Raw genomic sequence first — 13956 nt, forward strand, 5'->3', positions numbered from 1 at the left:
TATTCCTGTATCTAATTCACAAAATGCATTAAAGAAGTCCCGAGGGGGAGGGGCGGTCCCTCCCCGGATTGGAGGCGTGCAAGCCCCGCCCACCACTCAATCCAGGCTTCGCTGCCAGAGCCCGTTGCCATGGCAGCAAGGGGGCGCAACTGACGTGCGGCGGCGTTTCCGGGAAGATGGCGACGGTGGAAGTGGCTACGGAGCTGGGAACAGTAGTGACTGCTGTCGGGCCTAAGGCGAAGGACGAGGAAGAAGAAGAAGACGAGGAGGAGTCGCTGCCACCATGCGAGACTGTGCGCTGGGCTCCTGTGGGGGCAGTTGCCGAGGCCGGTCCTGGGGCGGCGACGTTCTCGGAGGAGGCGGCAGCCGAAGAGCCTGGAGCGGCTCCGGGCTCTCCTCCGGACGCGACTGTCCGCACGCTGAGGCGGTTGCAAGCCGAGCGGCGGCAGCTGGATTCGGCCCTGCTCGCGCTGTCCTCGCACTTCGCGCAAGTTCAGTTCCGCCTGCGCCAGGTAGTGCGCGGGGCGCCGGCGGAGCAGCAACGTCTCCTGCGCGAGCTCGAAGACTTTGCCTTCCGCGGCTGTCCTCACGTCCTAGGTTATGAGGGGCTGGAAGACCCTTGTGACAGTGAAGAAAGCGATGTGCTGCCGGGGGACCGGCCACGGGTGCGCGGCGAGGTCCAGGTGAGTGTCTGCGGCTAGGTCCCCCTGAGGATAAAGATGATGCAGGCAGGAGTTTGTGGGTGGTGATGCTGACACGACCGACGTAGAAAGGTTGAGGAGCGACCGAACTGGAAGTATTATAGGTATATGTATACAAGATAGAGAGAATGGAGACAGAAAGATACAGAAAGACATTTGACGATCATTGAAAAGGAGTATTGAAAGGGCAGTGGGAGCCGTGCTGCCTCTGCTTACCTTGTCCAAGCTTTGAGGTACTTGATTGTATTTGTGTCACACTCGCTACCCTGAGGTATACCACCAGCCCTGACCATTTGTTGATAGAATGAACAGTGAGAACGGGAGAAGTGGTAAGTGAAAGGGAAGTGAATTGGTCCATGGAAAATTTAAATTAATCCCTGATGCTTTTTTTGGCATATAGATAGACTTTAGTAATCTTTATGCTGTCTTATCTCGGTGAGAGGTTTGGTGAACAGACACCATCCCTTGGCAGTGGAAAGAAACACATCTGATTATAAGGGTGTCCTAACAATGTCTTCAGACTGTTCTTAATAACGGGGTTCTCTGAACGGGGCCTTCTGACTGACAAGTGCAGTCTTAAGGACACCGAAGAAGCAAGGACATTCTGTAAACCACACACGGGAAGGTTCCTTACAAACTTTGAATCTCTGGAAGCTGGGAGTTTTGAGACAGGCTGCCTTTTCTCCTTCCTGTTCCTAAGTTTGCAGTCCACATGTGGCTTTCTTCCCACTCAAAATGGCTCAGCCAAGAAAATTTATTGGCAGGAGATTTTGACTTATGCTGATCTGAACTGTTTCCAGTTCCTTCCTTCTGGTACCCATATATCCTTGCACAAAGACCAGTCAACCACAGGTCACCAGATTTATGGCCAGGCCCTGTCTGGTAGTGAACAATGTGAAAGGTCCTGTGCAGATGTGGTACTGTCTCTATTGTTTATTGTCACTTTCAGAAAAAAATGTCGGGGTAATGACATAAAAAAGTGTGCTACTGCTGATTAGCAGTTGACATCTGAACAGGCAGTACCTGAGTGGAGGGCATCTTTGGGCAGAGTGAATGTACTTTTTCTGATTTGGGGGGCAAAGGGGACAATCTTGGGGGTGAAACCCAGGAATATCCATGTTGTAGGCAAGCACTCTGTCACCAATTAAGCTTTGTCCTCAGTCCTTGAAATTTTCATAGCCCAGAACTTGCTATAGAATAATCTTGAAGTTTGTTTGTTTTTTTAATATGTGTGTGTGTGTGTGTGTGTGTGTGTGTGTACACAGTGCTGGTGTTGCTGGTGTCACAGCCTGCATGTGGTGGTCAGAGGACAACTTTCAGGAGTTCTCTCCTTAGAATGTGAGTTCTAGACGTCAAACACAAGTCTTCAGTCTTTGTGTTCCTAACCTTGAATTTCTCATCTTTCTGCCTCACCTTCTTGATTATAAGCATGTGGGCCATCCGCAGTTATTCAATGCTTGGGTTTGAACCCAGCACCTCGTGCATGCTATGCAGGCACACTACCAAGTTAGCTATCTCCCCAGTCTCTCCAGATTACCTTCAACGTTATCTAAATGTGTACCAGACTGCCTTGCCCCAGAACTTATTGGTCTTGATGATAAATTTGTTTTCGTAATTCCAGCAAATATACTGTAATGATGACAGCGAGTGACAGACTCTGGCAGGTGTAATCATGGACACAAATCAGGATTTTTTTTTTTCTTTTTTTCGGAGCTGGGGACCGAACCCAGGGCCTTGCGGTTGCTAGGCAAGCGCTCTACCACTGAGCCAAATCCCCAACGCCGGAAATCAGGATTTATAGCTGGCTTCTTCCTTGGCTTCACAAAGGGATGACAAAGATAGACTATGTCTTTGTTTCTTTCTCTTTTGGCTACTTAGACAGTTTCCCCCAATTCATTATTTGGAATTTGTTGTTCTGCACCTAATTTAGTCCAAAAACATATAAGACATGTGTTATGAAGTCTGGAGAGATGGCTCAGTGGTTAAGATCAGGCTGCTCTTGCAGAGGACCCAGGTTTGATCCCCAACATCTGCATGGCAGCTCACAACTGTCTATACATCCTGTTCACATGATTGAACACCCTCTTCCAGCCTCTGTGGGCACCAGGCACTCATGTCATGCACAGACATGTGTGTGGAAAAATCATCCATAAACATAAAATAAAATTTTAAAGATATAAGGAGAAGAAATACATGCTGAGAATTCGTCCCATACTGAGCACAGTTCTGGGTGTACTGAAGATCAAAAGTCAAGGCCCTTTAGGAGTTTGTAGATTCACAGAGACAGATCCTAAGCAAACACCATGATGACTAAGTGTACACAATACAAAGGAAGAAATGGCTTGTACTTCCTGGAGAAAACCAGGGAAAGCTTTCAGTGGAAGCCTAGTTACTAGCTGAGAAAAAGAAAGGGGTTCTGAGAATCAGCGTCAGCACTCAGGAAGAACTGGAGAGTACCCTGAGGCACCGCATGTTCTACAAAGCTAAAAGAGGGGGATTGCTCATTAAGAAGTTGAGCAAAAGCATAACTCTTTGTTTTTGTCTTTTCTCTCTCTTCTCTCCTACCTTGCTTCTTGAGGGCTTGGTAAGTACCACTTTAAGGCTAACTTTAATACTGTGTGGATCCTAGTTTAAAATGCAGCCTTATATAAGCCTGTGAGTGGTTTAGTTTTTCCAGTGGTGGTTAAGACAGAGTCTGTATACATAGCACAGGCTAGCCTGAAACTCTCTGAGGAGTACTGGTGGGCACATGAGATCTGGCTTGCTTTTTGTTTTGTTTCGGTTTTATAGTCAAAATGATGAAGACCCAGTGTCTAAGAATGTGTTGCCAAGACTTGATCCCTGTAAAGGACATTTAATAACTTAAAGGCAGGTAGCTGGCAGTGTGAAAGGGGTTGTTCACAGAGAAATTTTTTTTATGCATATGAGTACACTGTAGCTGTCTTCAGACACACCAGAAGAGGGCATCAGATCTCAATACAGATGGTTGTGAGCCACCATGTGGTTGCTGGGACTTGAACTCAGGACCTCTGGAAGAGCAGTCAGTGCTCTTAACCACTGAGCCATTTCTCCAGCCCGTTCACAGAGAAATTTACCCCACACATATGCCCACACTCTACACTGTTACTGTCCCATCCCTATGACTTGACTTCTATATTTTTATATGTACTTACATTTCATTGTTTCCCATTTTACAGAAATAGCTATAACCTTTCCAAGTAGCTTTGAAATTTATAAAACTGGTTGATTTCTATATATGTAAAGCCTTTCTCTATTCTTAGAGCCCAGGCTTTGCCTTTTGAGACAGAGTCTGTTGTAACTCACCCTCAAACTAGCTGTCTAGCTCATGCTGGACATGAACCTCCGATCCTCAAGTCTTCACAAAGCACCAACCCTGGCTCATCCCCCAGACAGTTGTGCAAAAATTGGTTTGCACAGAGTAGTAAGGAGTTATGCTGTGTCAACTGACCACAGAAGATGACACCTTTAACTCCTGGAGGCCATCTTACCTGAGTTTTCTCTCTCTTGACTTTGAAAAACAACAAGCCTATTAGCAAAAGGCTTCATCGTGTTGTATCGTGTTCGAAATGAGAACACAAATATAATCAGCTGCCCTGGGTGAAGTACACTGTTACTGCTGAACCTGCCTTGTCTGTTGCTTTGTTGAAGGTTTATGTTTCTCCCTGGTCATTATTGGCCTGAGAGTCTTAAAGTGCCTTGGGTTTCTCTTTTCTGTAAAATAGACCCAAGTGTTTTTCTCATCACAGAGTGAACAGGAAAAACGGGAGCGCCTGGAAACTCAGAGGGAGAAGCAGAAGGAATTGATTCTGCAACTCAAGACCCAGCTTGATGACCTGGAAACCTTTGCTTATCAGGAGGGTAGTTATGACTCCTTGCCACAGTCCGTGGTCTTGGAAAGACAGCGGGTGAGCAGACCTCAGAGGTGACTCTGGCGCTTCTCCTGCTTACTATGTCCCTGCTGGTGGTATTCCAGCACAGCCTCTCCCCAGGGCACAGCCTCTCCCCAGGGCACTCCTCCTATGGCCTTCCCGAGAACCCAGGGTCCAAATCAAAGGGAAAGTCTACTACTTCCTGGAACCAGTCTGTCTGTCTTGCTTCCCTCCAGAGTTCCTCTATCATGTGTTTCCATCAGTTAAAAGTGGTGAGAAATTAAGACATAATGAGTACCAGATACCAGGTGGTGGCCATGCCTTTAATCCCAGCACTAAGGAGGCAGAGACAGGTGGATCTCTGTGAGCTTGAGCCAGCCTGGTATACAGAGTGAGTTCCAGGACAGCCAAGGCTACACAGAGAAACCCTGACTAGGAAAAAAAAAAAAAAAAAAGGAAAGAATAAGTATATATTCACTCAAAAGCCTTTAGAGAAAGTAAATATGAAGCTTTGGGGATTTTATTTTTATTTTATGTGTATGATTATTTTATTTATCTTTATTTTATGTGTATGATTATTTTATTTATCTTTATTTTATGTGTATGATTATTTTGTCCACCTATACATCTGTGTATCAAGGGAATCAAGCAACTGCCTGTTGAAGCCAGAAGATGGTGGCAGACTGAAGTGGAGTTACAAAGGTTGTGAGCTGCCATGTGGGTGCTGGGAGCCCAACCCTGGTCCTGTGACAGAGAGCCAGTGCTCTTAACTGCTGAGCCACCTCTCCAGCCCAAATATGAGGCTATTGGATCTTTAGCCACTTTAGATCATTTGTCCTTTTATTGGGTGAAAGGTTACTGGCCTGTTAAACCATTTCTGACCAAAAGAAATTAGGTATTTTTTGTTTTGTTTGTTTCTGAGACAGGCCTTGTATAACTGGCCTCTTGTTATATAGTCAAGGGTAACCTTGAACTTTGGGCCTCCTGCTTTCCAGGTACTCAGATGGCAGGTGTACACCTTCCCACCTGGTTTCTATACCAGAGAGGACGTACCCAGGTTTTCATTCATGCTAGGGAAGCACTCTACAAATAGCTTCATCCCAGCCCTGAGCTGAGCGAGGGCTCTTGTTACTCTGGAAGGAGAAGAGAATCTGTGTTCCCATCTGTCTTCTTAAATTATTGTATGAGTGTGTAGACACACACATTCTCTCCTTTGACCTTTCTGTGGGTTCTAACTCAGGTCACTAGGCTTATATAGCAGACACTTTTATCTGCTGAGCCATCTCTCAGGCCCTGTCTTAATCAGCAGCGGCATCAGTTTCTCCTGAAGTGGAATGTCTGTGCAGATTTTATTTACCTTTGAGCACAGTAGCCTTGCCAAGATTCTCCTCCTTACTCTCTGCCTGAGAACCGGAAAGGGTACACCTATGGCAGTGGTCTTTATAGGTGATCATCGATGAGTTAATAAAGAAACTGGACATGAATCTGAATGAGGACATCAGTTCCCTGTCCACCGAGGAGCTTCGACAACGTGTGGATGCAGCGGTGGCTCAGATTGTCAACCCAGCTCGGGTGAAAGAGCAGTTAGTGGAACAGCTGAAAACCCAGATCCGGGACCTGGAGATGTTCATCAGCTTCATCCAAGGTCAGAGAGCATCTGGGAGGAGAAATCAAGGACAGACAGTGTGCTAGTTCTGTGTGGACTAAGAACGTGTATCTAAGGGGCCAGTTCCTACGGTGTTTAAGAGACTTGAAGTGGGGTTGGGGATTTAGCTCAGCGGTAGAGCGCTTGCCTAGTGAGCGCAAGGCCCTGGGTTCGGTCCCCAGCTCCGAAAAAAAGAAAAAAAAAAAAAAAAAAGAGACTTGAAGTGGGTATAGTGGTGCATGCCTTTAATCCTTGAATTCAGAGAGGCAGAGACTAGCAGATCTGAGTTATAGGTCAGCCTGTTACATAGTGTGAGTTCCAGGCTGGTCAACAGAGTGAGACCGCTCACGTATGCCACAGTAGGATGGAAAGAACATGATCTGAAGGTCTTTCAGGTCCAGTGTTGGCCTCATGGCTTTGAGCAGATCCCTCCCTTAGTCTTACTGGGGATGATTCATTCCTCATTTACTAAGCAAATATTATTAAGCCAACTGTACTGTACCAGACAGTACAGACCTCTCACACAGTAAAGGGCAATAATTTATAAAGTTCTGATCATATAGTAGACACTAGTAACTATTCTTTTCCCTTTAACATCTACTATAAAGGGGATAAATGTGTGTCTTGTTTTTTAACTTCTGACAATAGATGAAGTGGGAAGCCCTCTGCAGACAGGAGGACACTGTGAGTGCAAGACCAGCGGGAAGGCAGGAATCAGTTCCACCAGAGCAGGCAGCAGCACACTGCCCCCAGGGCCTGACAAAGGTAAGTACGGTGCCTAGAATGCACAGGCTACAAAAGCAGAAAGTGGAAGGTGGAGGCAGGAAGATGGAGAGTTCAAGACCAATCTGGACTACATATGGAGAGCCTGTCTGGGAAAAAGAAAGGATGGTGAGGTTGGCTTAGCAGCTGTTGGTACTTTGCTGCCAAGCCTGGGGATGGGAGTTGGATCCTCAGGACCTACATGGAAGAAGGAGAGAACTGACTCCCTCTGCTTAACCTCTGACCTTATGACCTGTATGCATGCGTATATACACACACACACACACACACACACACACACACACACAGATTAACATTAATGACTGCTTGGTTCTTGGGAAGAAATGGGAGAGGGGAGATGAGAATGGTCCAGGATGTCTTTTCGGGATGATAAAAACATTCTAGGGCTGGAGAGATGGCTCAGTGGTTAAGAGCACTGACTGCTCTTCCAGAGGTCATGAGTTCAATTCCCAGCAACCACATGGTGGCTCACAACCATCTGTAACAGGATCTGATGCCACCTTCTGGTGTGTCTGAATAAAGTGATTAAAAAAAAAAAAAAAAAAACCAAAAAAAAAATTCTAATGTGGGTCATGGTAATGGATGTACAGCTCTTGAGTATAATTTTGAAATGACCAGATCTAGGAGATGTGTAGTACACCCCTAGTGTAGAGAGTAGATGGGTTCCTAGAGCCCTGGTTTAATCCTGAGCTCAAAAAAAAAAAAAAAAAAGAAGCTGAGCTTGTTGGCATACACCTGTAATCCTACCACTTCAGAAACTGAGGCACAAAGAAGCTGAAGATAGTTTGAGGCCAACCTGGACATGGTACGCCTGCCTGGATTTGCAGCAGTAGAGAAGCTGAGGGTGAGGAATGCCATGATAGCAAGATCCTTTGAAAACAACAGCCTGAGTTGTATATTAGAAATGGACAAGCTACACAGTAGCTCAATTACAGCTAGTATTATCAGCTCTAACCGATAATAAGCCAGTCCAGCTACAGCCTTGCCTTCGTGTGACACCTGTCCTGTGGCTCAGAGGCAAGGCTTGCTCACAGCGGTGATTTGTTGAATGTCCTGTATCACTTTGACCTCTCTAATGAGTCACTGTTTTCTAAGCAGCAAAGGCAGAAGACACGAAGTGGGTCCGGGAGACAGGGCTGCACCTGATGCGGCGAGCGCTGGCTGTGTTCCAGATCTTCGCTGTTAGCCAGTTGGGCTGTGCCACTGGCCAGATCCCTCAAACCCTGTGGCAGAGGGGCCAGGCAGACAGAGACTACTCCCCATTACTGAAAAGACTGGAACTATCAGTAGACAGAGTAAAGCAACTAGCCCTGAGACATCAGCCACATGACCATGTCATCACCTCGGCCAACCTCCAGGACCTCTCTCTGGGAGGCAGAGATGAGCTGACCATGGCTGTGCGGAAGGAGCTGACAGTGGCTGTGAGGGACCTGCTGGCCCATGGACTATATGCTTCCTCCTCTGGGATGAGCCTTGTCATGGCCCCCATTGCTTGTTTGTTGCCAGCTTTCTCCTCAGCCCCTGAGACCATGCACCCCTGGGAGCTCTTTGTAAAGTACTATCATGCCAAGAATGGCCGTGCATATGTGGAATCCCCAGCCCGGAAGCTCTCACAGTCCTTCGCTCTGCCTATAATGGGTGATGCTGCTGTGACCCCCAAACAGAGCCTTCTGACAGCCATCCACCTGGTGCTGACAGAGCATGACCCTTTCAAGCGCAGCGCTGACTCGGAACTGAAGGCATTGGTGTGCATGGCACTGAACGAGCAGCGCCTGGTGTCCTGGGTAAACCTCATCTGCAAGTCGGGGTCCCTCATCGAGCCCCATTACCAGCCCTGGAGCTACATGGCCCACACAGGTTTTGAGAGTGCCCTCAACCTGCTCAGCCGCCTCAGCAGCCTCAAGTTCAGCCTTCCTGTCGACTTGGCCGTGCGCCAGCTCAAAAATATCAAAGATGCCTTTTGATGAGAAGGCCTAACCTTAGCCCCCACACACCTTGCTCTGGAGATGTAGATGTCCTAGAATTGTAGATTAAAAGCTAGGGAGTCCGAGGAATGGTTAGAGACAGTTTTTTTAGACCCTTTCTAGACCCTTCAGGTGGTCAGCTAATGGTAGCAAAGCCTACTTTTCTCTTTGAAGTTTAGAAAGATGTGACAGAGAGTCTCAGCAAAAATAGTGCTGGGGCCTGAGAGAAGGTTCGCCAGGTAAAGATGCTGCTGTCACACCTGGCAATCTGAGTGGTACAGGGAGAGCAAAGCTCCCACTAACTATCCTCTTACCTCCACACATGAACTCTGGAACATGTCAATTCCTGCCCAAACACAAGTAAGTGTAATAATAAAATCCAAAAAATAACAGTATCAGGACTAGAGATGTAGCTCAGTGGTGCGGTGTGTGCAAAGCATGCACAGCCAGTGCTGAGGATGCTAAAAGCAACAGAAGAAGCTGACCCAAGCCCACCACAGTGTGCCTGGCCCACTGTTGGAGCCTGCGGTAACAAAATCAGTTACCACACAGCTAATGCCCAACTCACCGTGCCATGTCTGATTTTTAGAAAATGCAGGTTCACCCTTCTCTTCACCGCAGCAACTTGCTGTCTAGGGAGTTCTGGAAGACACTGACCTTGAGGCTCCTGCTAGGAAGAATCTTTATCAGAGCAGCTTTGAGGGCGCTAGGGCCAGCACTGTAATTCCAGTTATGAATTCTGATTCCCCTTTGTTCTGAGGGAGTTGTTATGAGAAGGAAGTCTCCCTGCTGAGGTGATCCTCACACTCAGTCAGCACTCCTCTCATTATAAAGAAAGACAGCTGATGTCCTTCCTGTGCTGTTTCGGGAAAGTCACTTTCTTCTGTGGGCCTCTCATGACTGACAGTCTCAGAAGTGAAAGCATTCAGAAGAATTCCTGTCAGTCAGGAGCACACAGCACTCATGGTGATGAGTTCCACTCATTGGTGCAACTTGTCCTGGAGACTGGAGGTTTGATTTCGCAGTGTGCACAGTGGCAGGGCCTGCATGACTGTGAAGGTGACTCCCTCATCATTCAGTTTGCAGAGGGCACTTGCTCCAGGACTCACTGAAGATGGGTGAACCAAACTGCCACATGTACTTTGTTCCCGTGAAGTGCCCTTTGCCTTGTTTCGGCAATGTGTCACTTGAGAGGCATCATGGACACTTAGTGTTTCCCAGGGTTTGGGCTTGGAATGGGCTCTGTGGTAGAGTGCTTGCCTGGTAAATCCTTAGCACCAACCCCAGGAGACAAAAGATAATTGTAAAATATCATGAATAATGATATATCTGTGATTGTTAATAAAGTTTCAGTATTTTGGGTAGCTTCTCTGCAAAGCCCATAGCTCCTCCTCACTTCCTAAGTCTCTCTAGTCCTGTCAGCCCATGTAATCTAGGTCGGTATTTATTTAGAAACTGTCCACTTCCACTCTGCCCTGGATTGGCTCAGGATTTGGTGGCAGTCTAGGTTTTGTATATGTATTGATTTGTCTGGCCAGATTCCTAAGAAGGGCCTTGGTCATTTTGTTCATCTTGCACAGGCTATGGCATCCACACAGCAGTGAATGGCATTATACATGCTGCTTCTGAAGACTGGTACTGTTAAGTCCACTCATGAGGCTGTCAGTGTTTGGGGTGGATGAGAACTAGAATGGCCATATAGCATGGCCCAGATAGACCTCTGTATTGTCTTTTAACTTGAGTGCACATGTAGGGGGGGGGCAGGAACATGAGCCCCATGACTCCTGTGTGGAGTTAGTTCTTCCATCACTGTATGGGCTCCAGGAACTGATCGCTATCACTAGGCGGTGGGATGTGGATGCAGCATGAGTGCGACAGCTCTCTGTACAGAGAATGGACCCTAGAACTGACGGCATTCAGAGTAGACTGCTGCTGGACTGTGGTGGCACACACCTTTAATCCCAGCACTTGGGAGGCAGAGGCAGGCAAATCTCTGAGTTCAAGGCCAGCCTGGTCTACAGAGTGAGTTCTAGGACAACCAAGGGCTACACAGAGAAACCCTGTCTCAAAAAACAAAGCAAACAATAAGAAAACATGTTCTTTTTATTTTTTAAAGATTTATTTATTTATACACTGTAGCTGTCTTCAGTCACACCAGAGGGGGGCATCAGATCTCACTACAGATGGTTGTGAGTCACCATGTGGTGCCTAGGATTTGAACTCAGGACCTTTGGAAGAATAGTCAAGCTCTTAACCACTGAGCCACCTCTCCAGCCCAGAAAACATGTTCTTAAGTTCTCTGGAAGAGGCATGAGTGCTCCTAACCATAGCACTCCAGCCTCTTGGATTTTGAATTTTTGATGTGTTTGAGACAGAAACTCTATGTAGTCCTAGAGCTTTATATGTAGACCAGGCTGGCCTTGAACTCAGAGATCCTCCTGCCTTCTCGTGTTTAGCAGGCTCGTGCCACTAGGAGGAGGCCTTGTTTTGTTTTTGAGGCAGTCTTCTATAGCCTATGCTGGTCTTGAACTCATTATGTGGCTGAAGATGACCCTGAACTTCTCTGATCCTCCTTTCACTGCCTCCTGTTGGGATTATAGTCGTGGACCAGCACTCTGGACACGGATCCTTTTGTTGAGCTACATAATAGTGTGTCAAAGACATCTCCTTTACCATTCATTTTGGCTCCCTAGTGCTTCACACTTGGTGTTCTCCAATGCAACAAGCATTAGAGACACTTGACAGTCAGAAGGCAGCCTTCAGGAGAGCTCAGTATGAACCTGCAGGCTCACACCATGGGAGCCATGATGTATAGGGAAATTGATGTGCAGACAGACATCAAGCCAAAGAGGTGGAAGAGGTTGAACATCGTAGTCTGCTGCTCCTTGATAGAAGAGTCCATTCAAAACTGGTGGGTGGGGCCTGGGGAGATATCACAGTTCTTTTTTTTTTTTTTTTGGTTCTTTTTTTCGGAGCTGGGGACCGAACCCAGGGCCTTGCGCTTCCTAGGTAAGCGCTCTACCACTGAGCTAAATCCCCAGCCCCAATATCACAGTTCTTAAGAGCATTGGCTGCTCTTGCTCTGCCAGAGATAACCTGGGTTCAATTCCTAGCACCCACATAGTGGCTACAACCATATGTAACTGCTGTTTCAGGAACTCTGATGCCTTTTTCGGGCCTGCATGCGGGCATGAATGAGGTGCACAGACATACATTTAGGCAAAACACCACATACATAAAATTTTAAAAAGTTTTAAAATGTTTTTAAAAAATGGTAGAAGGGGTTGGGGATTTAGCTCAGTGGTAGAGCGCTTGCCTAGGAAGCGCAAGGCCCTGGGTTCGGTCCCCAGCTCCGGGAAAAAAAAAAAAAAACTGGTAGAAGAGGGCTGGTGAAATGTATTTTAGAATTGGTAGGTGAGGGAGCTTGATCTGTTCATCACCTTGGGAAATGCTTCCTCCTGCTTCAGAAAATATTTTAACCTGGAGTCACAGGTGGGAGAACCTGAGGCAGGAAGGTTGCTACGAGTCTACGTGCAGCCCAGGGCACACAGTTTTACACACACACACACACACACACACACACACACACACACACACATATATATATATATATATAACCATTTTAATTGGATATAAAAATGTGAGTATAAGCTAGGAGTGGTGGTTCGCGTCTGTAATTCCAGGATGCATGAGGCTGCAATAGGAGGATCACTGAAAGCTGGATTCCCAACTAGGCTGTAATATGACTTCCAGGCCAGTTCCAGCTACAGAGTAAGACCTTGTCTCAGATATTAAGTGCTAGCCAAGTGACTTAGAGGTGGAGAGCACTTACTGCTCTTCCAGAAAAGCCCAGTTCTCTTCCTAGTTGCCCCATCAAATGGTTCACCACAGCCAATAACTCCAGCTCTAGGAGATTCATTCATTCTCATTTCTCTCTCTCTCTCTCTCTCTCTCTCTCTCTCTCTCTCTCTCTCTCATACACACACACACACACACACACACACACACTCACACACTGATACACACATACACATAGATCAATTTAAAATGAGTTGAAAACGTTGTAGTGATAAACAGGGGCTAAAGAGATGGCTTCGTGCTTTGAGCACTTTCTGCAGAGAACCCAGGTTCAATTCCCAGCACCCACATAGTGACTCACAATCATCTGTAACACCAGTTCCAGGGCCTCCACACCTTCCTCTGGCCCCCTTGGACAATAGACACTCACCTTGGTGCACATACATACCCACAAGCAAAAAGGCAAAATACTCATACACAAAAGTAAAAATAAGTCTTAATATATGTATATATATTAGAGTAGTAATATATATACATATATATATGAAAATATAAAAAATATATTTTAAAAGCTAGGAGTACCACATGCTTATTTTGGTCGATAATATCTGACATCTTCGGGTTGAACATTGGAAATGAGGAAGCTGTCTGATAGTTCCCATTTTCCATCAGACAGTACAGGAGGTCATTTTGTTTCTTATGAATAATTTTAAATTATTTAAATTAAAATAATTTTAATGTATTTACCTATTAAAGGTAGGGTCTATATTACCAACGTTGGACTGGAACTGGAACTCCTGTCTCAGTCCCTCAAATGTTGGGATTACAGGCTTGTGCCACATCCCCCAACCCTCACCCCGGCAAAGCCTGGCTCTTCTTCCAAAGCAAAACTGTAAATTTCAGCCTCTGTCCCCCACCTAGTGGCAGAGCAGGGGACTACAACAATGAAGGCGATAAAACAAGAGTGTAGACTCCCGTGTCCTCCTTGCTCCTCCCTCCACAGGCCGGAACCTGAACTCTCTGTTCCTGCCCGCTGCTGTGCTACTAATAAAGCTTGGTTCAAACAAACGCGCTGCCCGACCCGCCCTCACGAGCTCCTTCCGCCAGCAACTTTGACCACCAACCGCAGGGCTTGGCTGAGCCTGAGAGGCGGGACAGGAAGTGAGGCCGCCTCT

General features: G+C 46.7%; 1 protein-coding gene across 3 annotated transcripts; it reads left to right on the forward strand.

Moving 5' to 3' along the window:
* The first annotated feature begins 137 nt into the window (after positions 1-137).
* On the forward strand, positions 138-13919 carry Rundc1 (RUN domain containing 1). Of its 3 annotated transcripts, none has more exons than NM_001398769.1 (5): positions 138-683; positions 4469-4627; positions 6038-6236; positions 6885-7001; positions 8118-10378. In NM_001398769.1, exons 1-5 carry the CDS (start codon positions 177-179, stop codon positions 8981-8983), a joined length of 1848 nt encoding a protein of 615 aa, NP_001385698.1. In that variant the 5' UTR covers positions 138-176; the 3' UTR covers positions 8984-10378. The 3 variants fall into 3 exon arrangements, with proteins under 3 accessions (NP_001385698.1, XP_063125197.1, XP_063125196.1); XM_063269127.1 differs by lacking the exon at positions 8118-10378 and adding an exon at positions 13785-13919 and having other exon boundaries at positions 177-683; XM_063269126.1 differs by having other exon boundaries at positions 531-3285; positions 8118-10360.
* The last annotated feature ends 37 nt before the right edge of the window (positions 13920-13956 follow it).

Source organism: Rattus norvegicus, chromosome 10, assembly GCF_036323735.1.
Source record: "Rattus norvegicus strain BN/NHsdMcwi chromosome 10, GRCr8, whole genome shotgun sequence".
In the NCBI taxonomy this organism is placed as follows: domain Eukaryota; kingdom Metazoa; phylum Chordata; class Mammalia; order Rodentia; family Muridae; genus Rattus; species Rattus norvegicus.

Excerpts from the sequence above, each read along its gene's own strand:
- Rundc1 (NM_001398769.1), top strand. The coding sequence starts at position 177 with ATGGCGACGGTGGAAGTGGCTACGGAGCTGGGAACAGTAGTGACTGCT. Across the intron at positions 6,237-6,884 it reads GTTCATCAGCTTCATCCAAG|ATGAAGTGGGAAGCCCTCTG; the intron begins GTCAGAGAGCAT and ends TTCTGACAATAG. Across the intron at positions 7,002-8,117 it reads GCCCCCAGGGCCTGACAAAG|CAAAGGCAGAAGACACGAAG; the intron begins GTAAGTACGGTG and ends TTTTCTAAGCAG.